We start from the raw sequence: 26,959 nt of genomic DNA, 5'->3' as shown, positions 1-26,959 counted from the left end.
CCTACAGCTACTGGGGAGACGGCACCGAGAGCCGTGCAGGCACTGGACAGACCGGCACCGGCTACTGCGGCACCAAGTGAGGCTCCCCCAGAGGCACCAGGAACGACGGCACCGAGGACGTCGGCACCAGGATCAACAGCACCAGTAACGACGGCACTGGCAACGACGGCACCAGGAGCAGTGGAAATCAGCATGACACCTGCTACGGTACCACGCTCACCGATAAGACCACCTGAGAGGGCAAAGGCTAAAACAAAGACCAGGCACCGCAGCCCCTCTCCTAAGGTAATTGCGCTGCCTCTGTCACCACGATCACCACCGGAGATTCGACGGGCAGCAGCACCTTCAGCCTGCCACAGACGTCCATCTCCTTTTCTTCGGAGTCCATCTCAAGGGGCTGCACGCTTCTCTCCATCATCTAGCAGAGACCCCTATGAGTATTCCCACAGAGGCTGTCCCCATACGTCGGTATCATCTCGACATTCCCTGCACCACCTTTACATCTTTGGGTCATGGTCCAGGTCCCCATCACCGGGCCCCTGTCCCTGTTGCTACGACCGCCATCATTATGCAGGGCGTCAGCATAGGAGGTCGACGTCTCACCGTGGATCTCGGTCAACTCCCCCTCAATGCCACAGTGTACAGCTTCCACCTGGGGGAACACCACAAGTCCCCCAATCAGAGGCTGGGTCTAAAGACATTGAACCCCACCTCGAAGTTTCAAAAAGACAATCACACCAATACAGCCAGGATCCAGAGGAATTGGAGGAGAGATACCATAGTGATGCCTCCTCATCCTCGCCAGACGAGGCGGTGGTTCCTGGAGACATTTCTCCTCCAGATGACCTGAAACAGTTCCAGGAGCTGTTCAGAAGAGTAGCTCAATCCCAAGATATTCAAGTGGCGGAGGTGCAGGAGAAATACCACAGACTCCTTAAAAATCTCAGGCCCCCATCCTCTTCTAAAATAGCTATTCCTCTGGACGATGCAATCATGGAGGCAGCCACTAATATATGGCAAACTCCGGCATCCACTCCTCCTACCAACAAAAGGGCGGACAAAAAGTACTTCGTCCCTGCGAAAGGTATGGAATTTCTCTTTAGTCATCCACAGCCAAACTCGCTAGTGGTTGAATCGTCTCAACACAGGTCCAAATTGTCCCAGTACAAATCTGGGGGACTGGACAAGGATATAAAGAAGCTGGACCTCCTAGGTAGAAGAGCCTACTCCTCATCCACTCTGTTCCTCCGCATGGCCAACTATGCCGCTCATTTGTCGAACTACAATTTCGACAACTACTCCAAGCTTACTGCCGTCATGGACCTCCTTCTGGAGGATAAAAGCCCGATTGTTAAGGCAATTGTACAAGAGGGCTATGCGGCTTCTCGAGCGGGCATCCAGATTGCATTGGATGTGGCGGACACAGCGGCCCGCGCCGTAGCCACTGCGGTGGTAATGCGGAGGGAGTCATGGCTTCACACATCCAGCATTCCGAAGGACTTACAAGTCAAAATTGCAGACCTCCCCTTCGACAAAATAAAATTGTTTGCCGAATCAACCAACTCAGTCCTACACTCGAGCAAAGACTCCAGAGTGACACTTCGGACTTTGGGAATATATACCCCACCGTTCAGAAGGAAGAAGTTTTATCCTCAACAACGCCGTTATGGTTACCAACAGCAGCATACCCAATTTCAACGGGGGTATGATCAGGGACGTCATCAACAACCACATTATAAGGGCCCTAGGCGTCGACCTCAGCAGGGCAACGCCTCCGCAGGGCAAAGTACAAGACAGCAGGTTTGACGAGTATGTCGAGGGTCGCGAAGCCAAGACCGTATCTCAGTGCCAATCTCAGTACATGTTCCATCACCGATTCAAACCATTTTACCCACAATGGAAAAGCATCACTTCGGACAAGTGGGTATTGGAGATTGTAAACACGGGATACACGATCCCCTTCCAGCCTTTACCTCCACCAAATCCTCCCACCGCACCCCTCCTCAGAGACCCCTCTCACCTACCGGAATTAAGGCGGGAGGTGGACCACCTCCTATTCATAGGGGCGGTGGAGAGAGTACCGGGGCAATTTCAAGGCAAAGGTTTCTACTCCAGGTACTTCCTGACGGAAAAGAAGACAGGAGGGTGGAGGCCCATTTTGGATCTACGCGCACTAAACCAGTATCTACGCAAACAGCGCTTCAAGATGACTACGATGGCTTCAATAATCACGGCACTAGACGACGGCGATTGGTTTGCAGCCCTCGACTTACAGGATGCGTATTTTCATATTGCGATTCATCCAGCCCACAGGCGCTTCCTCCGGTTCCTTGTGGGTACAGATCATTTCCAGTACAGAGTCCTCCCATTTGGACTCTCTTCAGCACCCAGAGTTTTCACCAAGACCTTAGCGGTGGTGTCAGCATACCTACACAGAGAGGGAGTTTTCATTTTCCCGTACCTGGACGATTGCCTGTTAAAGGGGACCTCCCAGGAGGAGGTACTACGGATGATACACATCACCACAAACACATTTACCTCACTGGGCCTCATCATCAATTTCTCAAAATCAAAGACCGACCCCACACAAAATATAGAGTTTATAGGGGCTTGGATAGACTCAGTCACGTCAAGGGTGTATTTACCCGAGACACGTTTCCGTGCCATCAAATCTCTCGTACAAGTACTAACATACAGCCCCACTGTTCCAGTTCTCACGGGCTTACAACTGTTGGGGCATATGGCAGCCACCACGTTTGTGGTGCAAAACGCCAGGCTGCATATGCGAGGATTGCAGCATTGGTTGGCAACAGTATACAAACCCTCAATCCACAATGTCCACAAGAGAGTGTCACTTACAACAGAGGCACGAAGCTCGCTAACATGGTGGGGAAACCCCAGGAATCTCCTGACAGGGGTGCCCTTCCGCCAACCGCAAATCACAGCGTTCATTACAACAGATGCCTCCCACATGGGATGGGGGGCTCACATGGACGACAAAGCCACTCAAGGATTATGGTCCCCCATGGAGAAGACACTGCACATAAACATATTAGAGCTCAGGGCAGTGTTCAATGCGTGCAGGCACTTTCTCAGTTATCTGCGCAGAAAAGTAGTTGGCTTGAATACCGACAACGCCACCACCATGTTTTATATAAACCAACAGGGGGGAGCTAGGTCTCGTACGCTTTGTGCGGAGGCGGTCCGGCCCTGGAACTGGTGCATCACCAACAATATAACTCTAAAGGCTTCATACCTACCGGGGATCCACAACGTCAAGGCGGACCAACTCAGCAGACACTTTGCGCCCACTCACGAGTGGCAGATCCGTCCAGATCTACTCCACCAAGTGTTCCGCAGATGGGGTTTTCCCAAAATCGACTTGTTCGCCACCCGAGAAAACAAGAGATGTCCCCAGTACTGCTCCAGAGCGGACATGGTACAGGGGTCTTTGGGGGAAGCCTTCATGATCCCATGGAAGGGCCCTCTACTTTATGCGTTCCCTCCCACGACACTTATACACAAGGTTTTGGAGAAGACCAGAAGGGAGAAAGCACGCATGATACTCATAGTCCCAACATGGGACCGACAACAGTGGTTCCCGTTGCTCTTGCGCATGGCTCAACATCAGCCATTTCTCCTACCAACAGTACCGGACATTCTCTCTCAGGCTCGGGGGTCAATACTGCACCCGCACCCGAAGAGACTTCGGCTACAAGCCTGGCTAATCCATGGCTAAGCGCCCTAGAGACTACATGCTCAGACGGAGTACAACAAGTCCTTGAATGTAGTCGGAGAACCTCCACCAGAAAGACTTATCAGCACAAATGGTTGCGTTTTTCCGAATGGTGTTCCTCCAGGCAACTAATACCCCAGGACGCCACCATACCTACGATTCTGGATTATTTGCTACAACTCAAACAAAATGGACTTTCGCTATCCTCTATAAAGGTGCATCTGGTGGCTATATCAGCGTTTCGGCATGAAAAGGATGGATCAACCACATTTGCCCATCCTGTTGTCTCGCGTTTCCTAAAGGGTTTGGTGAACCTGTACCCCCCTTGGAAACCAATACCGCCGTCATGGAGTTTAGACCTAGTTCTACACACCTTCTCGGGACCACCCTTTGAACCATTGGCTACGGTCCCCCTTCGACTACTTACTATTAAGACGACTTTCCTCCTGGCAATCACGTCAGCTCGCGCTACCCACCCGTTCCTCCCCACTTCAGAGATCTGTTTGTGTGTTTTTCGGGGGCGTCTGGAGCGGTTGATCAGGAACTGGCGGTGACCGTAAGTGTGCGAAGAGCCGACGCGCATCGGCGCATGCGCGACCCGACGGAGACTGCTGAAGAATTTCCGAGCTGCGGCGCCGGGGCGAGCGCGACACCTACTGTGGAGCACCCATGGGGACACATCTCGAAGAACCATCGTTACTACACAGGTGAGTAACTTCTCTTTTTGAAAGGTACCTTCCAAATGATCACCTTTTGAAAGCGCACACCTACACACACACAGTGGATTGAGTTCACAAGCCGCTGTTTCAAAAGACCAGTCTGGCCTTTCGGAAGAGAGTGTCCACACAGTCAGAGTGCCCTTTTGAAAGAATGGGCCAGGAAGTACTGCAGACGGGTCACGTGGCTGACAAGCCTTGCTGGGGGCCGCAGCCAGCTGCTCCCTTTAAAGGGCCCCTTCCAAGCACTCTCACCCTGCACACAGTGAGGGCTGCTTTGCAACACACAGCATTGCAGACCTTGAGCACGCAGTGGAGCCACTGTGGAGAACATAATGGATCCCCAGCAGCTCCCCAATAGGGAACTCTTGGAGGCCGTGACCATCCTCAGTGGCTCCAGTGGAGGGCCACCTGCATAGCCACTTTTCTGCAGGCTGCTTCCACAGGGCAGTGTCTGCACCCTCTTCCCCGGGTGATCCGGCACCTGTGGGCCAATGCCACCAGCACCAAATCGTGGGACTGGCTCATGCTTGGGAACTGGGGTGATGACTGCTGGCTTCAGAACTTCAGCCTGACAAAGCAAATGTTTCTGGAGCTATGTCGCTGGCTCGACCCAGCCCTCCAGCAGTAGGACACGTGGATGCAGCCTGTGCACCCTCTGCAGAAGAGAGTAGCCACTGCCATAAGGAAGCTGGCCACCCTAGACAGCAACTGTTCAGTGGGCAACCAATTTGGGCAAGTTCACTGTTGGGGGCATCCTCATGGAGGTAAGCCATGCTCAGGTTACACTATCACAACAGGGAGGCACCTCCCAGGCAAGGAGGAACCTCGGGGATGGTGGAGGGACCCTGCAGGGGATGGGGGCGTGTGGAGCACCCAGCCATGTACTCATGAGGGTCTTCGTCCTCTACCCCATGCAGGTAGTCAGGGTGATAAACACTGTCCTCCTTCGTTGGGTCATCTGTATCGGGCACCTTGACATCACCCTTGCATGATTCATGGAGCTGGGCTTACCCAAGTGCTTTGGAGTGCTGGATGGAGACCCACAGCATGGGCACTTTTATCAACTGGAAGGGATACCACTCTGGTGCTCCAGGCCCTCCTAGACTCCAAAGGCTTGTTCATGGACATCTCTGTGTGCTGGCCAGGCCAGGCCAGGCCGAGCCCATGATGCTTGGGTGCTTAAGAACTCTTGGATCAAGTGCAGAATTCATGAGGGGATCCTACATCCCCCCCCCCCGCCCCCGGGGGTCCCAGTCAGGACATGACCATGCCCCCCTGCATCATGGCTGATGCCACCTATCCTCTGCACCTGTGGCTCACGTTGCCCTATACATGACTTATGGACCTGAGCCAGGACCTTTTTAATGCCCACCTGAACCAGGCCCAGAACACAGTGAAGTTGGTATTTGGGCACCTGAAAGGGTGCTTTCCGTGCCTTCTGACATGGCAAGAGATCAGCCTTCACAATGTGCCAGCCATGGTGGGGGAATGCTGCGCTCTCCACACTATTGTTGAGAGAACAAACAAGGTCTTTGTACAGGAGTGGGCTGCCAAGGCCGGCTCTGGCTATGAGAGCCAGCCGCTGCCCCATGCCACCAGGCACACAAGTATGAGGTGTGGGTCAGGGAGGCCTTCACTCGGGGGGGCCCCATTGACCCTCCCCCAGCCACCCTCCATCACGACCTGCTCCCCCCACACACCTCACCACTCCCCCACTAATCACATGGGACACAGTGGTGTTTGAAAATGAACGTTTAAGTGTATCTTGGAACTGTTATTTTAACTACAAACTATACAAGGGGTATATACAGGGGAGAATGCAAGGGGAACTGTGTACAATGTGGTGGGTGGGGGTGGGGGCAACGAACTTGGAGGAGAGTCCTGGGATGGGGATTGGGGGCCTTAGTCCTCCATGGGCATGGAGGGCCAAGAGCTGTGTTGGCTGTGGAAGCCCCTACCACCCCAGGTCTGGGGACCCCATTGGGGCTGAGACAGGGCCAGGACTATGGGGATGTGTAAGGGTGGGTCACAGCTGATGCAGTCACAGGCTCAGGAGCAGGGTTAAGAGGGGCAGGAGGAGCTGGCTCCATGCAGCCTGCCCTGGCCACAATCAGCTGGGCCAGTTCCAGCAGGGCAGCTGTGGGGAGATTGGCTGGGATCAGGGCAGTAAGATCAGGAGCTGGACTGGGGGGCACTATGGGAGTGCCTGGCATGGGAGGGGAGGGTGGGAGAGGTGGGTGGTCACAGCCCAGGTGAGGTTGTCTAGGGCTTCTTCTTGCCTGCTCCCAGGCTTCCACTCCAATGCCAGCCACTCCCGCAGAATGCTGTTCTGCTCCCACCAGGTGCCCATGTGTGCAGCAGCAGCAGCCTCCTCATAGTGGTGCCAGCACATGCCCCTGCTGCTGCCCTGTGTGGGAGGTGGGGTACCCCGGTCCCCAGACAGAGCTTGGCCAGCAACCAGATGGTGGAGTATTAGAGACAGAAGGGGATAGTGGGACAGCCCATCAGTCCTGCCCCCCACTGCCCCAGCAGCTGTGACCCTGCCTCCTGTGGCTCCCCCCCCCTTCTTCCCTGTCCTATGGCCTGGGGGCCCTTTGGGATCCCGGGCGCTGAGGGATCCCCGCAGGGGTGGACCACTTGCCAGGTTTGGTTAGCTCTCCCCCTGCCCATGCAGCCTGTAGTGCTGTCTGTGGGGGTGGCTGTTGAGTGCTACAGGTGCCCCCTCCCCACATGCCAGAGCATCCGAAAATGCCTAGAACTTACATGATGGTCCCTCCAGGGACTTGGGGGAGGCCCAGGCAGAGGGTGCTCAGCTGGAGGTCTCTGAGGAGGTAGTGATGATAAGGGTGCCTCGTCATTTCTTGTGGGCTCGGTCTTGTGGCCCATTTGCAGGGGGTTGCTGATGCCCGATTATCCCAGCAGGTTCTCAGGCTTGGTGTCAGGCTCCAGCTCTGTCCAGTACCCCGATAGGCAGGGCCACCTTCTTCAGCCCAAGGAGGTGGTTGAGCTCGTGGAACTGGGGGCAGGTGCTGGCTGCTACTCCTGAATGGTTGGCCACAGCCTGAGCCCAGCCATATGCCTGCCGCAGCTTATTGATCTTACTGCAGACCTGGTTGGCTGCGTGGGGTGTGTGTGTGGCCCTGGGAGGTCAGGCTGGTTGACAGCAGGCTGAATGCAGTGGCATTTTAGTGCTAGCTGGTGATGTTCTCCTAAACTCAGAAGGAGTAGGCTCTCCGTGTCCCCCCAGAGCCTGAGGAGGTCTTTGATTTTAACCTTGCTTGGCTTGGCGAGGGGACTCCTGAGGGTTTGGAGGCCCTGGCTGTTGGCCATACTGCCAGTGGCATGCCTACTGCCAGTCTGGTGTTGCTGGGTGTGTGTACTGCTGGAGGCGCATGGGTTTCCTGCAGCAAGCATGCTCAATTCCTGCCATGATGTTTTTGCGTCCATGTGACTTTAATCATGGCCAGATGCAGAGACCATAGAGCTGTGCTGGTGCTGGCAAGGGTGACTCCACGCTCCAGATGGCCAATGCTATGGAAGTCTGCTCTTTTGAAAGAGTGTGAAGGGTCTACACATATTTTATTTCGAAAGGGGACACTCTTCCTGAAGCAGGAATGGGCGAGCGATTTCAAAAGATGGGATATGTTCTTTCAAAATTCCTTTCAAAAGAACTCATTTTGCCGGATAGATGTGGCCATAGTGTGGTGGTTTTGTTTTTTGGTTTTTTTGTTTGTCTTTTACTTGGTTCAGATGTTTTCTGTTCTACAGAGCATATCTTTAGTGTCTCTAAATTCTGTGAACTTCCTGGAAGCTCCCTGAAAAAGTCAGGGGGGAAAAAAGACTTCCTTTTGACTGTAACATAGTATTTCCTGTGGTGCACTAGGAAGCTACGAAGCTACTTTTACTCCATCTGCTTTTAAAAACTTAAAATCTCGGTACACAAAGACAGTTGGTTTCAGGTGTATGTTCTAGGCCTGGGTTACTCATTTTCATAACTAGAAAACACCTCCAATGAACAGTCTATTCTAAAAGTAATATATGTTCTCGAGGTAAGTGAATTTCTTTGTGTTGCCTCTTGCCTGGTAATTTAGAGAGTTGTTATGCTGTTGTTATGTTATTATCTTTACTGCACTGTTCTTTTATGTTTTGCACAAGTTAATAACAATACAATCGCAACATGATCGTTCCAGGCTTCTTGTATAGTAAGAAGATGTTTATTAAGAATTATTGCTCTGGATACTGATATATTGGGAAAAATGGGATGGAGAATATCATGCTTTTTTCAGTCCTGAAAAATTAACTGGCATTATTCTGCACTAAGAAGTATCTCTGAAGATTAGAAGTAAATGTAGAAGCTCTGGTTTTACAAGTACTTTTCCTGGAAATTTGCATTTTTAACTGTTTTTAAAGAAAATGGCCAGACAATCTGTAGTTGAGATTTGCTTGTGAAATAGTAGAATATTTTTCATCTGGAAGGAAATTAGAGGCCTTTTAAAGTGCTCAAACAATATACTTCTAATTTGCATTTAATTTATTCAGTACAAATGACTCTTACCTTCCACAGTGCTTTTACTTTGGCAAGGAGTCTGGCATTTGAATAGTACAGAATGTTGATTTTTAAACACTTTAGTATAAATTTGAAACTTTATTTTGTAGCTCCCTGAACCTTAATTGTGTATCTTCCACTTTTTTGTTATTTGTTACCCGTTGTACTCAGTACAAGAGAATAGTAGGGAACTAATCCACAAACCCAATAGTTCTCTCATCATTGGTCTCATCCCATTTCTCTGCAAAGGTACAAATGAATATTGATATAGTAAAGTTTCCTGATACTGAGACTTACTTTTCAAAACATGCCCCAGTATACTTGATACTATCAAGTATAAATAAATGAAACTAAACATATACTTATCATTAAACACTTTCTCATGTACTCTTCTGGCTTGTTCATAATGTTTGCTTGCTTATTACTTCTTTAAAACCAGAGTAACCCGTGAGTTTTCCAGTCGTTAGAACAAATTTGTGAGTTTTTATTGTATCAAAGAGGAGACCACTAGGAATTTCTTGGTTCATCTGTTGAATCTTATAGCAAAGTAATCATTTTGATTTGTGTGACTGTTATTTCTGTAATAGCTGGTTTACAGATATGAACACCAATTTGTGACTGATTTCACGCCATACAATCATAGAATGCTAGGACCGGAAGGGACCTCGAGAGGCCATCGAGTCCAGCCCCCTGCCCCAATGGCAGGACCAAGTACTGTCTAAACCATCCCTGATAGACATCTGTCTAACCTGTTCTTAAATATCTCCAGTGACGGAGATTCTGGAACTACCCTAGGCAATTTATTCCACTGTTTGACCGCCCTGACAGTTAGGAACTTTTCCCTAATGTCCAACCTAAACCTCCCTTGCTGCAGTTTAAGTCCATTGCCTCTTGTTCTATCCTCAGAGGCCAAAAAGAACAAGTTTTCTCCCTCCTCCTTATAACACCCTTTTAGATACCTGAAAACAGCTATCATGTTGCCCTTCAGTTTTCTCTTTTCCAAACTAAACAAGCCCAGTTCTTTAAGCCTTTCTTCATAGGTCACATTCTCTAGATCTTTAATCATTCTTGTCACTCTTTTCTGGACCCTCTCTAATTTCTCCACATCTTTCTTGAACTGCGGTGCCCAGAACTGGACACAATACTCCAGCTGAGGCCTAGCCAGCGCAGAGTAGGGCGGAAGAATGACTTCTGGTGTCTTGTTCACAACACACCTGTTAATGCGTCCCAGAATCATGTTTGCTTTTTTTGCAACAGCATCACACTGTTGACTCATATTTAGCTTGTAGTCCACTAAAACCCCGAGATCCCTTTCTGCTGTAGTCATTCCTAGACAGTCTCTCCCCTGTATGTCTCCTTCTGTATGTGTGAAACTGATTGTTCCTTCCCAAGTGGAGCACTTTGCATTTGTCCTTATTAAACTTCATTCTGTTTACCTCAGACCATTTCTCCAATTTATCCAGATCATTTTGAATTATGACCCTATCCTCCAAAGCAGTTGCAGCCCGTCCCAGCTTGGTATCATCTGCAAACATAATAAGTGTACTTTTTATGCCAATGTCTAAATCGTTGATGAAGATATTGAAGAGAACCGGTCGTAAAACAGACCCCTGCGAACCCCACTTGTTATACTTTTCCAGCAGGATTGAGAACCATTAAGAACTACTCTCTGAGTACAGTTATCCAGCCAGTTATGCACCCACCTTATAGTAGCCTCATCTAAATTGTATTGGCCTAGTTTTTGTTATAAGAATATCATGCAAGACCGTATCAAATGCTTTACTAAAGTCTAGGTATACCACATCTACCGCTTCTCTCCATCCACAAGGCTCGTTATCCTATCAAAGAAAGCTATCAGATTGGTTTGACATGATTTGTTCTTTACAAATCCGTGCTGGCTGTTCCCTATCACCTTACCACCTTCCAAGCGCTTGCAGATGATTTGTTTAATTACCTGCTCCATTATCTTTTCTGGCACAGAACTTAAGCTGACTGGCCTGTAGTTTCCTGGGTTACTCTTATTCCCCTTTTCATAGATGGGCACTATATTTGCCCATTTCCAGTCTTCTGGAATCTCTCCTGTCTCCCATGATTTTCCAAAGATGATAGATGAAGGGTCAGATATCTCCTCTCTCAGCTCCTTGTGTATTCTAGGATGCATTTCATCAGGCCCTGGTGACTTGCAGACATCTAATTTTTCTAAGTGATTTTTAACTTGTTGATCTTGTGCCATGATTCTGTTGTATTTGAAAGCTTGCTTGTGTGCAAGAAAGCTTCTAGTCAAATCCGGATATCTTTATTAACATCAAGAAATGCCCAAATTACAGGAAAATTACAAAGGTTTTTGTTCAAATTTTTCTCCTCTTTCAAGTTTTCCATGGTGTTATGCCACTAATGTAAGCAGCTGTTACAGCAACAGAAAAAAGCTCCATCTCTGTTTTTAAACCATCCCCATTGATAAGCGATAGCTAGGACGGTGGAAAAATTCTTCTGTCAAATATATGACGACTCCACTAGGGATTAGGTTGGTTTAACTGTGTCTCTTGGGATGGTGAGAATTTTTCACATTCCAGGCAGATGTGGCTAGGTTGACCTAAATTGTAGTATAGAAGATCTGTAATTGCAACTACTCTTTACAAGTCAGTCATCTATGTACGCTCATATTGGCTGTTGTCAGTGCCCCTCTGACTGTGATTATATACCATAAAAATTACCCTTTTCTGACTGTCTTCTGTGACATCAGAGTTGTTCCTCTGAGACACTTGCCAGTGATTTGTTTCCAACTAAAATAGACTCGATGCAGCTGAGGATGTCACTCATGCATCTGATGAAGCAGGTCTTTGCCCATGAAAGCTTATGCTCCAAAATATCTGTTAGTCTGTAAGGTGCTATGGGACCTCTTGTTTAAAAATGAAAGATGTTTTAGTCAATTCAAAATCTGATGTTTTAGTTAATTTACATATTATATAATATATATATTTACATATTAATTTACATATTATATAATATATATTTAATACATAGTTAATTTACATATTATATAATATATATATTAGATATATATAATATAGGTATAAGTGCTTCAGATTGTAGAAGGAGAGTTGAAGTACACTAACTTTGTATTTCATTGTTGTTCAATTTTGAGTGTAATCTTAACTGAATGACCTGTGTTCCACGTAGATTTAAAAAAATGTGACTACATCAGAACTTGAAAACAATACACTTTAAATATATATTTATATTCAATTCACTTTTTTTTTCATGGAATTGATTTAATTTGGATGCTGCTGCTGCTTTTTTAATGAGGAAAAAATCGGTGACCTTTTGAGAGAGAGAGCTTAATAGCTTGGAAGCTGTGAATTGGTCAGTCTTGGGTGGGACTTCCACTAAAGCTATCAACTTCATTATATGTAACCTTTCCATTTTTTCCTTTATCAAGCCATGCCCTTGTGAGTGGGAAATAGAGAAAGCAGTGGGAAGGATCATAGAATCATAGGGCTGGTACATCCAATGGATGTGTGTTGGGAAGACTATATGATAGATGACGGTTAGGCTTGATCAGGACAAGCTGTCGTCTTGGCCCATGCATTCTTTTTTAATGCATGCATCTTTTTGCCATACACATATTGAGTAGCTTCTGTACAAGAAGATAAGAGTTTAAATTTAGCACTGGTTTACAGCCTGATTGAACATTGCTTAACTATTGGGTGTCTTATTCAAGTCACACTGATTCCTCTGCAGCATTGTATAGCTTTTCTGTGAAGGATCATCTTCTCTCTTTGCGTGTGTGTGCGTACACCACTTTTGGGGAGAAAAAGGCACAAATGCATGATTGTGCCAGCCAGAAGATCAACAACTTAAAACATATTGGAAGTTCTTTTCTCATCTTCCATAATGGGCCATTATACTGCGGAACAGAACGTGGACTGGGGGAGAGAGAGACACTCCAATGTCTCCTTGGAAAATGGACAGAAAATTTCCACTCTTCTACGTGACTGTTACTACCATGTCATTTCATTTCAGGCCAGGATGGTTAAATGAAACGGTTCGTTTTTACTTGATAGGATTTTGTTTAGCTATGTGAACAGGTTGGAGCACTTTTAGCTTTTGAACTGGGGTTCAAAAGGTGGCATTGAATACCTCAGTGCTGTAAAGGGAATGTGCTATGAATTGAATCATTTACAGGTCTATAAATATATTGAAAGAGGATTAAGTTAGTATTTGCATCTCTAATTGCTCAGTATGTGAACCATTACAGTGTTTGCTGACGTCTCACAGCTGGACTCCTGAATCCAGCTGTGAATTTTCATGTTCATTGTTGTGCAGTGGAAGGAGCCAGTGTCATGGGAGGAAAAATCAGGCTGTTTTTTAACACATTGTTCCAAGGAAACAGGATCTAACTCACTTGATAAAAGCGAGGAATATTTTATCCATAATATCAAAGAGGAACATGGGCAAGTCTGAGCAGTGATTTGTATATTTGTTTTCTTTGAATTTGTTTCCCATTTTTTCAGTTTCTGATGAATATGTAAATGTAACAAAAATGAGTGTGTGTCACACAAAAATATTCTGAATGCTAAAAATGGTATTTATTAATGTTGATCCTGGTCTTCTAAATATTTTGGGGCAGGAGATAGCTCAAATCAAGGCCAGGCATGGGTTTTTCTTTGTTGTATAGGCATGCCTTTAGGTTGTAATCAAATGTGCCCTTTTCTCTTCCCTGTTAGGGATAAGAGGAGGCATATTTTCAACCTCAGGAACACACATTGTAGTGAGTGCATCTTGTTGCTACGCTCTCAGAAGTCAACACTTGTAGTCCGCTTTTCTGGCCGTTGTTATTTACATAGTTTGTTCACATATATCATATTGTTGTTAAACATAGTTCCCAGTGGGATTTTTTTTTTCAAATTGAAATCAGAAATGTTAAGGCCCTTTATTAGTTTTGTAGAGCACTGGGTTGCCATGTTGCAAACTTGGATGTAGGAATAACTTACAGTAATCTGAGTTATGGTATCATAAAAATGCATTTGATTTCTTTGTAGATGGATAAGCAGCTGTGTTATATGTTTGTGGTTCCTGCTTCTCATTTCAATCATGAACTCTTCAAAGCACTGGGATATGGACTGTTCTTTTTAGAGATGAAGCTCACTTGTAAGAAAAGTTTTTATTAATATGAAACGAAAAATAGTCTTGAAAGCCTTGGTTGAAAAAATTTAACTTTGTAGTGGAAGTGCAACCATTTGTTCAGTTTGCTAAAGGATATTAGAAATGCAAATTTAAAAGAACCATAAACAGAGTGTGATACTAAATAATAAAATTGCATTGTTAATCATTTGCATCTGTTCTAAACTTAAGATTTCTGCAGGCCTAGATTGAATTCTAAACTAGCATTTTGTTTGTATGGATTTGAACCTCTTTTGTCCGGCACCCTTGGGGTCCAACTGATGCTGGACAAGAGAATTTTCTGAACCAAGGAGGTCAATGTTGTCTAGAAGTCTTACCAACACTAACAGCTTACTGGACTCTTAAGACATTTAGGGATAAATTACAGCTAAACAGCACAGAACACTGAGAGCCAGGACTGGTGGCTGCAGACAAACTTTATGAAGCCACAGAAAACTTGGCCACACCCATGTTAAGCGGTCATCTGACTAACTAAAATCACACTGGACTGCAGATGTTGCTGGATGAAAGAGTGCTGGAATAGAGAGGTTCAACCCATACCATTTTATTTTTGTACATAGAAGTATTGCTCAGGAATTGTTATGCTAAAATACTATTTTCTTTTGTGGTGGAGGAAAAAGCCATAATGCCTTAAGAAGCATGTGTCAAACATTGGAAGGAATTTATATATGGATCTATGGCGATGTGTGGCCTATATTTTTCTCTTTATAAGGATTTGAAAGGTGGATGTCATCTCTACTCAACTCTATTATAAATTGTCTTTGTATAACACATAGATACAAAATGTGACTCAAGATGGTTTTTGAAAAGGAACAATGCATGTGTTTTCTGTTCCACATTTGCCAAATGTTCTCATGCATTGCTATTGTTATTGAAGACAAACAGAAATTTTTGGTGCAACAGTTTCCTTTTGCTTATCTTAGGTGATTTTTGTTGTAATGGTCAGAAGTATCAAATCATGTCAAGATTTTTCAGCAAACTGTAATTGGGCTTGGAGAAACAAGGCTATAATAATACTTCAACTAAAATGTTCTGAGTTTCTTCTTCCGTTTTAGGGGTGTGGGGAAGAAATATTAGAATAAGTCAATGTTTCATATGACTGTTATTGGTTAGCTTTGATCAGTGTGGACTTAAACAGCAGAAGCACGGTTCAGGCAAAGAGGAAAAACTGGAAAGGTGAAATCCTTAGAGGCTGCATAAATGTCATTTATTGATTGGATACTGTCTCTATTTTAAATACAAAAAGATATCCTGCATTACCATTATAGAGTGCAATAAAGTCTGATAATATTATGCGACATCCAGATTCAGTGCCTGTAGTCTTGGATGGAGACTCGGCTATACACAGATATTTTTGAACTAAAAGCTGTTTGTTAGAGCCTGCAAAGCATTCCCGTCCATGTTTTTGGGGGACGAGTACTCAGAATTTAATATAGAATACAGCGGTGCTGCAATATGTGAATTGAGGGTTGTAAGATCTTCCCTTGTATGTCAAGAAACAATATGTTGGAATGGTTCATTCTTCACTGAATCAACCTATAGCCCAGAACATTTTGTCGGATCACCTAATGTGATGGAGTTCCATCAACCCATGAGAGAGAACTGAAGGACTTTGTCTTCTCTCAGGTTTTCTGGAATTGGGGGATACCTCCAAGATATCTGTTTGCCAGTGATCTGAATGAGAAATTCCATGTGTTTTATTCCCGGGGAGGAGTGTGTCTGGGCTCTGTGGCAGCTACTTTCTCTGGGTTAAGTGGGAAAAAGTGCTGCTCATATACTTTTCCCCATTACTCCACTGATTCTCAGAAAATTTCAGCAACAGAGTTCCAGTGGTCTACCTTCCTGCTAGTTGCTGAGAGGTTGATGTCAGTGTCTCCTTGCTCATAGAGATCGTACTTTGGAGAAGTTTGGATTTTCTAACTTATCTTCTTATAGGTAGCTCAGAACAAAGCATAAGTCAAAATTACTGATATGAGTTGTCCGTTTCCCTAGCAACAGCAAAGAACACACAAATTCTGCTCATCGGTAAAGCAAAAAACTAACAGACGCCCAGACTCTAGGTCAGCTACCCACACTCCTTTCCATTTGCATGAATCTGTCATTTTACTTTATCCTTATTAGTTACCTTGAGGCTATGTAGCTGTTTTTGGATCTCAGAGCAAGGCCAAATTCTCCCTAAATACACAGGGTCCTCACTGACAGGTTACGATGGCCAAATGCACAAAGTGGCATTGGGTTATGTCAAGTATAATTCTCTTGTATCAGACCAAAAGAAAGAAATAGGGACATGACAAGTGAGATTAATGCATGTAGCAATTTATGAGCATTGTATATAGTCTAAACACTAGATACAGTCTTATAAAACTACTAAGTGTCTGAAACAAAACTAGCATCTAGGAGATCTGATTTGGTTTCTATCTATGAGTTTGTCAGTACTCAGCATACCCTACAGACTGGGGAAGAGCTAGCTCCTGGTTTACCCGCGTCATTGCTTTTCAAATGTGTAATTTGCTGGATTAACATGCTTTGCCAGTGGAACTGGCACAACACATTCACATTACAACTTCCTCTTCTTGGACACCAACTGCCCCTGCTAAAACTTCACATAGTAGCTTACAAAATGCTACAGACGCAAACTAATGCATCTGAAACTAGTATATGGCTTTTTGCTAGATCCCTCTTACTAATGTTAGGAAAACTACACATTTCTGTTTTGCTTCTGTGCAGCACTGGGAAATAGCTTTTCCTCATCAACCATTTTACTGCAAGACAGCTAGTGTAAGCACCCTGCTAACAGATGTTAGATAGGATACTACCTCATGGCTTTCGTTATCATGGTAGCTTGGTCTTGATACATTCATCTACTAATAAATGGAAAAATATCCTGGCAAGTAGGGAGTTTATCCAACAATTTTGAAAAATATATATTTATATTAGAAACAAAATTATTTTCAGCCCTTAGTTGTGAAACCTCCCAAATGTGATGGTATGACATTTTCCTCTCTGAAACTGCACTTCAGATACGCAATCGGCACCAACTAAGGTGTGAATTCTGTAATACTGTAATCCTGAAGGCTGTGCACAACCAGAGCAACAACCATTTTCCACACTTCATGTGACAGTTCAGTGGCAACAATTGTGCTCTGTAGTCGCTGCTTCAGCCCCTACGATAGACTGTGCATCACTTGCACTCACAGCGTGCAAAGAGTAGTGGCTCCATGCAATGTAAATCTATTGCCCTTACATCCAAATAGACAATGAATGCACTGTGTCACACAGCCTTCATATAGTTTGGCTCCATACTACACTGGGTCTGAACAGCTTCATATGTTCTTCATATTCTGATACATTGTGTGTGTAGTGGAACAGCGGGGGGGGGGGGGGGGGGAGGTTTGCTACATGAAATTTCTCCATGGTTTCATAGTAAGGGATAATTTGTTATCTGAAAGGCATGTTAACTACCTTTTTTTCATGTTGTCTCCTGCATATCTTTCAAAGTAGCTATGTGTTTGAAAACTTGGGATGTCACAAGCATTCCTGTCCCATTTGTTCCAAATCCTGAGCACACTTTGAGCACTGGTGACAAGTAATATTAAGTTTCTGGACCTCCTATATCATTTCTCCAAGGTTGGTGTGCGAATCTGACTTTGTGTCTAGCCTTTAAACTTTTAATTTTTCTTTTTAATTATAGTACTCCACTAACATTTTGTAATGATATGGCATTTTAGCCACGAATATATGAGCAAAGTTCTTGTTAATAGAATTATAATAAGTGTAGTTCCTCATCCTGTTAGAATGGGGAGTAGCTGATGGGTTGTTCTTTGATGTGGGCATCATCGCTTTGAAGTTTCAAAGTGGGCAGAGCTGTATCCACTCTACAGACACAATGATGGCTAAGACATCCTGGTATTAATTTATTTTATTAAATATACAAAATGTCATCATTGCTGATTTCTCAGCAGTATTCTGACACATTATTTGAAATCTGTGCTCAATAATTGTTGCACTTTCTTTTATTCCAAGAAATCTAAAGTTACAATATCAGTTTACGGTGGGACATCTGATTATAGTACTTCCTAATATGCCGTATTTGTCTTGTGTAAGTAATGAGTTATGAATTTGAAAATGGCCTCTCTGCAATACTCAGGAAGTGCAGAAATAATGGTATATGACATCTTGGTATTACCCTTATACATTGCTGTATACACTAACCCCTTGATTTAACGGGACCCGATATAACGGACACTGTCTGTGAGCTCCCCTGCACCCACCTAAATAAAATGCTGGAGACTCACCAGAACTGCCGCCGGGGCTGGAGGAGCTGCTGGTGCGGTTGGGGCTGCCAGGGCTGGAGGGACCACTGCAGTGTCTGGGGCCGCTGGTGTGAGAGGAGCTGCGGGTGGGGCGCACTGTGGCAGGGTGCAGGAGCTCTCCTACCTGAGCCCTATGTGTGTGGAGCACGTCAGCAACTGGCCGCTGCTGTCTGCAGTGGTGCTGAGCAGCAGCCATGGTACTGGAGGCTGCTTCCCCCTGGCAGGCTGGGGGCGACCACACTCTACCTTCACACAGGCGGTTTGGAGCCGGGGGCTGGAGGAGCCGCCACGCTGAGAGCTGCAGGAACTGGAAGGAGCCAGACCGACATTCAGCTCCTCTCCTGGTAATTGGGAGAGGGAATGGAGGAGTGAGGGGCAGGAGGAGGCAGAGGACAGGAGTGAGTGATGGGCTTGGAAGGTCCGTTCTTAGTCATACTGTATAACCATTCGGCTATAAACAGACTTTCAGCATTAATGGACACCCCTTCTCTGCATTAGTCTGGTAAATCGAGGGTTTACTGCATAGAGGTTCAGACCAGTGTAATCCATCTTAGTATATCTTTCGATGTGAGAGTTCAGTGACTGAGTGGTCAGTTGTGTGGCAAATGAGGTACATATAATTTTAACTGTTGAGTAGAATAAGAAATGTGTACTTTACTTTATAAGTTGTTGAGAAAGTGTGACAGCAGGTTGCCGGGGAGGAGGTCTGTCTCTCTTTCTGTGTAGTCACACAGTTAAATATGTGTGTGTATGATGGAGATAATATACTTGTATCACTTGTCACCTTTCAGAATCATAAGAACATACTTAACAAAAGTTTCTACTTTTTTAATGATATATGGTTTTTTGTTGTTGGTCCTCAGCTGAGCTAGATGCTGAGCATGCCCAGAAGGTGCTGGATATGGAGCATACCCAGCAGATGAAGCTAAAGGAGCGTCAGAAGTTCTTTGAAGAAGCCTTCCAGCAGGACATGGAGCAATACCTCTCCACAGGATACCTGCAAATAGCAGAGAGACGAGGCAAGTTTTGAATCACTTAATCCATAGACCCACAGCTAGAAAGGCTAGTGAAAGGATTGTTTTGTTTACCTTTTGCACTTGGTATTGTTATGACACTTTTATTAATAAAGTGCACAATCAGTAAAAACTGCAATGCACTTTGTTATAGAAGAGGAATGGGCTATAAAGCAGTACCAGGGCTAGTCAAGGAGGAGCATAATTATTGTTGAGTATAGTATTTTACTGTGCGGCAGGTGTGAAAGACAGGGGTATATGCTACACTGGAGGGAGTGGGGTTGCATCTCCATTCACACATGAACAGCTTTGAGACTTTTAGTAATAGGCATACTAAAGGTATTTATTCAGCTTGCCTATTATATAGTGTGAGTTTTACAGCAAAACAAATGGTAAACAAAGTTTCATATGAAAGCTACAAAATAGTAATTTTAGTCATTATTCACCTTTGATATTATTTGGTATACTATGATTGTGGCACAGTCAAAACACTAACTTATTTTGGGCTCTGCTGAGAGTATCTGTACGTTTTAAAAAAATTATTATTAGCTTAAAGTCATTTTTTTCAAGAATTAGGTTCCATTGAGTATAGGCATTATCCTGATAGTAATCAGAAGTTTGCACTTTGCTTTAATGTTGCTCTGTAGGACAATACACTGGACATTTGTCTAGGCTGGGGTGGCCAAGCAGCTCTTTTACAGTTAAAGTGGGGCTTGTGGAGGCCCCTTTCCTTTTGTCCAGTGGCAAGTGGGGACCTGTGGTGGGATGGTGAAGCTGGGGGTCTTCTGACAGAGATAGCTTGAGCCTTCTGTGAGTGGGCGGGCACCTCTCCCGTTACCTTGAGTCAGACTCTCCCCTTGCCCTCAGTGGCCCCTTCCTGCAGTTCCCAGGTGCTGCTGTCAATGAGGGGGCCCACTGCATTAGCTCTGCGGGGAGAGACAACAGCAAAAGCTCTCTTCGCAGCTCCCAGCTGTTTGCTGTTGCTTCTCCCCAGGGCTTCCCAGCTTACTGTCTCCAGCATCTGCCATGCAAGTAGTGGGCCCAGTGGCATCATGTGGCTGAATGTGCCCAGCACACCCTGGCAGATGATGTGGGGAAGGAAGAACCCCATACCCACTCACTTGCTTTGGGCTCAGTGCTTCATAGGAGTGCCTTAGAGCCCAGAGCCTGGGAAGACACCTCCGCTTCTGAAGCCCTGAGATGCCCTAGCAGGTGCCTCTCACAGAGCTCATGTTCCAAGCCCCATCTTCCTTGCCCCTGCTCTTGAACTTCTGAAGATTGTTGTATGCAGCTCAGAGAGTCAGTAAGTTTGCCCAGCACCTCTGAATTAGTCTCCCACTAATCACGTGGGTGGGTTGACTTAGAAGAGAGAACGCTTACCTTCTATGAATTACAACTCTTCCTTGCATTTTTACACCTCATATTTGTTGATTCTTATCCATTTCCCGGTCTTATATTTTGTCTTTTTTGACATACTTTTGTTTAACATGCAGGTAGAGAATAGAGTTGTGACACAGGAAAAAAGAAAAAGTTTGGATAGTAAGCAGCTTTGGTCAGGGTCTGTCTCTTCATAGGCATTTCCGTAGTCCCCTAATGACCACGTCCTGATCTCCATTGTAGCTTTTGAGTCATTGTCTCAGCATATGTGCAATATGCCTCAGGTGGCACATTGTGATCAGTGTTCCCTCTAAGATGAGCGCTAGGGTGGCTGACCCGGAAAGATTCAGGTGATGCTCAGCTGATTAGCAGAGCACCCGCAGTGGGCAGCATGTGTTTGTAGTGGTGGTGCACATCCTGACGAGCCTGAGTGCCCATAACAAAATTTATTCTTCCCACGGATGAAAAAAATTAGAACACTGGATGTGAGCAGGATTCATCACAGAATTTGGTCTGCTGGTTGGATCACTAACTTCCTTTGCTTGGGCAGATATGGGGGAGGTATGGGATGTGAATGCTGATCCTGGGCCCCCCAGTTTTGTGTGCTGTAACAATACAAACGTTCCTACTAATAAAATAACTTTTTGCAAAGTAAGGAAGGCAGCCTGTTCTGAAACGAGAGTAAGAAATAAACCTTTCCTGCTCTTCTAGGTTCTGAGACAGCCTTTGAGAAGCTAAATGATAATATCAAAAACCTATACATATAACTTGCACTGAATTATCAAGATCATACCTTGTTTTATCTCTAAGTGACTACCAAAGCTGTTTCCCATCAATAATTGTTTCCTAGTTTATCGGTATTTGTAATAATTACATTTTTAGAAGAGCTGTTTATTAATCAAGAAAAGACTACAGTGATTTGGTAATTGTGGAAGTCTTTGTAATAACATTAAAAGGCCTAGAATGCACACAACATTGTCATTTCACTCATTGTTTATTGCTGCAGAGCCAATAGGGAGTATGTCTTCCATGGAGGTGAATGTGGACATGCTGGAACAGATGGACCTGATGGATATTTCTGACCAAGAAGCACTGGATGTCTTCCTAAACTCGGGAGGAGAGGACGATAGTATGCCATCTCCCTTGTTGGGTATGAAATGAAGAGTTAGGAAATACTTACAAATTATAGAGTTGTCTCTGTGCTAACGTATGACTAGGGGATTACTCTGATACAGGTTGGATCTCCCTGGTCCAGCACCCGCAGGAGGAATGGGGGAGGTCAATTCTGGCCCCTCTGCTGCTGGCCTTGGGGATCACCCAGGGGGCTTGCCGGCCTCCTGGCCACCAACCCCAGCTCCCAGGCTCCCCCTGACAGCTGCCAACCCTGTTGCTGGCCCTGACCACCAGGCTCTGCTCAAGGCCCTGTCCAGGCTGCAAGTCCAGCTCTGCTCCTAGTCAGGTGGGTTCCTTGGCTGGGTTTCCTACCCCTAGGCTGCCAGCCTAGCTCCTGGGTGCCTGGCCCTGGCTGGACTCTCAACTGGCAGCCCAGCTGTGTTCCTGGCTCCAGCCCTCGCCAGGCTCCCAGCTGAGCTCCTGGCTGTGGAGCTTTCTGGTCCGGCAACATCTGTAGTCCAGAAGCCAGATCAGAGAGTTTCAACCTGTATATGATGTATATTTTTTATAATGTGTGTAAATTTGTAATTTTTACCAATATGTTCTCTAACAATGTCTCTTCCAGAATCTCACTCATGATGCATAAGAGGTCACTGCAAAGCTGCTTAATTTTCCAAGAGACCTCTCTTTTCTGGCCCTAGACATCCCTCTGTGGGTCTTGGGGATAGGTGGCTTGTACATTTTTGTGTTTTTAGGGTAGAAGAATTACTACTTGACAGGATTTGGGGCTGGCGCGTGCTCTCTCTCTTTGTGTACATATATAAAGTTGGCAATTGGCATTTTAAAATATAAATTTTATGTACATTTATCCCTTGTTAAATGAGTACTTATGAATACTAGCTAAAACGAGGGACACATTACTTACCTTTGTTCACTAGTAACAGAGAGGAAGCCATGCTAGTCTGTACAGTATCAAACAAAAAGCAGTCAAGTAGCACTTTAAAGACTAGCAAAATAGTTTATTAGGTGAGCTTTGTTTACTAGATGAGTGAAACGCCCACCCCCCCACCCGGCTTATATGAGCCTAACTCCCTCTCCCCAGCTCCAATCCACCGCATCCTGAAAGCTCTGCCAGCCCCATAGACCCAACTCACCGTAGCCTGACCCATCCCCCGCCAGCTCCACGGCACCAACCTACTGCAACCTGACCCCCGCACTAGCCTGCATACCCAACCCACCGCAATCTGAACTCCCCGCCAGCCCTGCAGACCCAATCGGCCACTGCCTGATCCCCATGCTGGCCCTGCCGACCCAACCTGCCGCATCCTGAACCCAAGGACCCAACCCCTACCACAACCTTAACACCCCCCGGCCACCCCACAGACCCAACCCACCACCAGGTTTTAACTGTCCCTCCTGCTCATGGCCCCAAACTGCCCCCAGCCTTTAATTCTCCCCAGCCCTTCATCCACAACCTAAGGTTCATTTACTTTCAAAAGCAGCACCACATGGTGCCACTCCTTTGCCAAATCAGGAGCACTAGGAACCAATCAGAGACTTTTACATGTATTTTAATGGTAATTTAGTGTCCCTTGTATAAGTTTTCACCTACGTGCAGAAAGTTGGGAACCAACTGTGCTCGTATAGCAAGGGTTGAGTATATATCTACTCTATATTTGTGAGAGATTGTCTATAAACTCATCTGTGCATCCCTCCATGCATGTGGTTATTCAAGGACTCCTCAGAAATGGTAGGAGCTAGGACTAAAATATTTGGTGTGCAGGTTTCTCTTATCATAACTTAAAGCAAGGTCAGGTAGGTTGTGCCAGGACAATAGGATGTGCCTTCAATTCAGTTGTTTCTCAAAAAAAATGAAAAGGGAGGGCTCTGATAATAGGGACTGGATAATAACCATGGGGGCTTCAAATATGGGGAACTGCTACCTGGGGCCCAAATCACTCTACCCACTAACTCCTGCGTGCGTGCACGCACATGCCAGATTTCTGCCATGAGCCCCTCACTCCCTACTTCCTGCCCTGAGACCTCCACCTCTCCCCATCCACTGCTCTACCTCCTGCACTTCCCACCCTAAGCCCCCCCACAAGGACCTGAGCAATGCCAGATGCGTCTGTTAGTGTGTACACACACACACACACACACCTTCAACAAAAACAGCTTTTTTGTGACAGCTAGCGTTTTTTTATTTAAAGGAGAATACCTTCCACATAGTTTTGAATTTGACATTTTGAAGCAAACCATGACCACTTGCATTGTAAAAGCTGCTCCAAGTTGTAGTTTGATGGTCAAAACTCACCAGGAGATTTTTGGGCTAAAACTCGATATTAAATGATTGCCTTTCTTGAGTTCCTCTACCCCAGTGTAGTCAAGTATTTTAGTCTACAAACTGACAAGAATAATTTACATTAAGATGGAGACATGCAGAATTGCTTTTCATGACATCATGTTCTGTTCAAACTGTGTTTTGATTTTATTTATTCAGAGAGTAAGTAGTTTTATATAATGTATTTCTTTGATCCATGTCGATGTGAGCAGTGTTGGAGGTAGTGCTATAAAGTTCCTTTTCTCTATAAACTACTGAGGAATACTACCATTCACTCAAAGCTCAGTTTCATTTTGTGTCCAGGTTTTAACTTGGTATTCTAAAGCAATAGCATCATTTTGCACCCTTTATGAAATGTTAATATTTTATGTGATCATGTGATTTAATATACCTTTATAAATGGAGATGTATTGGGACCTCTTACTAAATCAGTCTTAATCTCTTTGTTACTGTTGGGAAGATCTGGTAACATAAAGAGAAGTTATTCACCTGTAGTAACGATGGTTCTTCGAGATGTGTCCCCATGGGTGCTCCACAATAGGTGTCGGGCTCGCCTGGCGCTGCAGATCAGAAATCTTCCAGCATTTTCTCCAGGATCGCGCATGCGATCCGATCCCCGCCAGTTCCTTGACCAACCGCCTCGGATGCTCCTGAAAAACACTAGACAGAGATCCGAAGCGGGGAGCATGGGCGGGTGGTGGAGCACCCATGGGGACACATCTCGAAGAACCATCGTTACTACAGGTGAGTAACTTCTTTTTCTTCTTCGAGTGGTCCCCGTGGGTGCTCCACAATAGGTGACTAACCAGCAGTAACCCAAGTAAGGCGGTGGGTAATCGGTTTATGTGCAGCTTGCCCCCGAGAGGACTGCTGTCGACAGATGGGTATCCTCTTCGAATACCCGAGGCAGGGCATAATGCTCGGTGAAGGTGTCGTAGGTCGCTGCTCTACAGATGTCTTTTAATATGATGCCCTTGAAGAAGGCTGTTGACGCTGCCACCACCCTGATGGAGTGAGCCCTGGGCGGGGCCAGCAAAGGAGCATTTTGAAGCTCGTAACACATTTTTATACAGGACACAATGTGTTTTGAGATCCTCTGTGAAGAGAGACCTTCTCCTTTTGACCTGGCAGCGAGAGAGACTAGGAGCCTGTCCATTTTCTGGAAGGACTTAGTTCTGTCTATGTAGAAGGCCAACGCCCTCCTCACATCCAGGAGATGCAGGCGTGCCTCCTTGCCGGAGCTGTGAGGCTTCGGGTAAAACGAGGGTAAAACTATTGGCTCGTTAAGATTGGACTCCGAAGAGACTTTTGGAACAAAGGCTGGGTGCAGCCTTAAGCTTACCGCCTCCTTTGAGAATACTGTGCAGTGCGGCATTGCCATCACTGCCGCAAGCTCGCTCACCCTGCGGGCTGACGTAGTTGCAAGGAGGAAGGTTGTTTTTATCGTAAGGAGACGTAGTGGAACTGTGGCTAAGGGTTCAAAAGGTGGACCCGATAGCGTGCTGAGCACCAACTCCAAATTCCACAATGGTGGAAGCGGTTTCCGAGGGGGGTACAGGTTTACCAGCCCCTTCAAGAACCTGGTAACAATAGGATGGGCGAATACTGTGGGCCCTTCCTCTGTATGCCGAAAGGCTGATATAGCGGCAAGGTGGACCTTTAGCGAGGATAGAGAAAGCCTGCCTTTCTTGAGGTCCAATAAGTATTCTAGTATTACAGGTATAGGAACGTCAAGGGGAGCTAACTGCTGGGCGGAACACCAGGCTGTGAATCGAGTCCATTTCTGCTTGTAAGTCCTCCTGGTGGAGGTCCTTCGGCCATGTTCCAGGACTTGTTGTACTCCCTCCGTACACATGCTCTTTAAGGAGCTGAGCCATGGATTAGCCATGCTTATAGGTGCAGACCCTGAGGGTGCGGGTGCACTATGGACCCCTGAGCCTGCGTGAGTAAGTCCAGCGCCACTGGTAGAGGGAGCGGTGGGCGGTCCGACATGCGCAGAAGCAAGGGAAACCATTGCTGCCGATGCCAAGCGGGATTACGAGTATCATGCGAGCTCTCTCCCTTCTGGCTTTGTGCAAGACCTTGTGGATAAGCGCTGCGGGGGAAACGCATAAAGTAGGGAGCCCCTCCATGAAAACATGAATGCGTCCCCCAGGGACCCCCGCCCCACTCCTTTCCTGGAGCAGTACTGGGGACGCTTTTTGTTGTACTGGGTGGCAAACAGATCGATCTGGGGAAACCCCCATGTACGAAAAATGCGCCGTAGCCGATCGGAGTAGATCTGCCATTCGTGTGTGATTGCGAAGCGCCTGCTCAGCTGATCTGCTTTGACGGTGTGAGCGCCCAGCAAGTACGAAGCTTTCAACGTTATGTTGTTGGTGATGCACCAGTTCTACAATCAGACTGCTTCCGCACATAGGGCACGGGATCGTGCTCCTCCTTGTCGATTGATGTAAAACATAGTGGAGGTATTGTCGGTATTGAATCCCGACTACTTTGCCATGTAGGTAATATCGAAAATGTTTGCAGGCGTTGAACACTGCTCTGAGCTCCAGTATGGTTATGTGCAGTGTCTGTTCCGCAGGGGACCATAGCCCCTGCGTTACCTTGTCGCCGA

The 26,959-nt window shown here is 46.0% G+C and overlaps 1 protein-coding gene across 1 annotated transcript in view; it reads left to right on the top strand.

The window, feature by feature from the left end:
* DTNBP1 (dystrobrevin binding protein 1) overlaps window positions 1-26,959 on the top strand; it is a 128,807-nt gene that overhangs the window by 89,436 nt on the left and 12,412 nt on the right. The window contains exons 8-9 of the mRNA XM_074987639.1: window positions 19,362-19,517; window positions 21,895-22,038. Of these exons, the coding sequence (XP_074843740.1) occupies window positions 19,362-19,517; window positions 21,895-22,038 (300 nt within the window). The remainder of the gene's footprint in view (window positions 1-19,361; window positions 19,518-21,894; window positions 22,039-26,959) is intronic.

The sequence above is a fragment of the Carettochelys insculpta genome, chromosome 2 (assembly GCF_033958435.1).
Source record: "Carettochelys insculpta isolate YL-2023 chromosome 2, ASM3395843v1, whole genome shotgun sequence".
Lineage (NCBI taxonomy): Eukaryota > Metazoa > Chordata > Testudines > Carettochelyidae > Carettochelys > Carettochelys insculpta.
The sequence above is the reverse complement of the archived record's forward strand: the minus strand, read 5'-3'. Positions and strand labels throughout refer to the sequence as shown.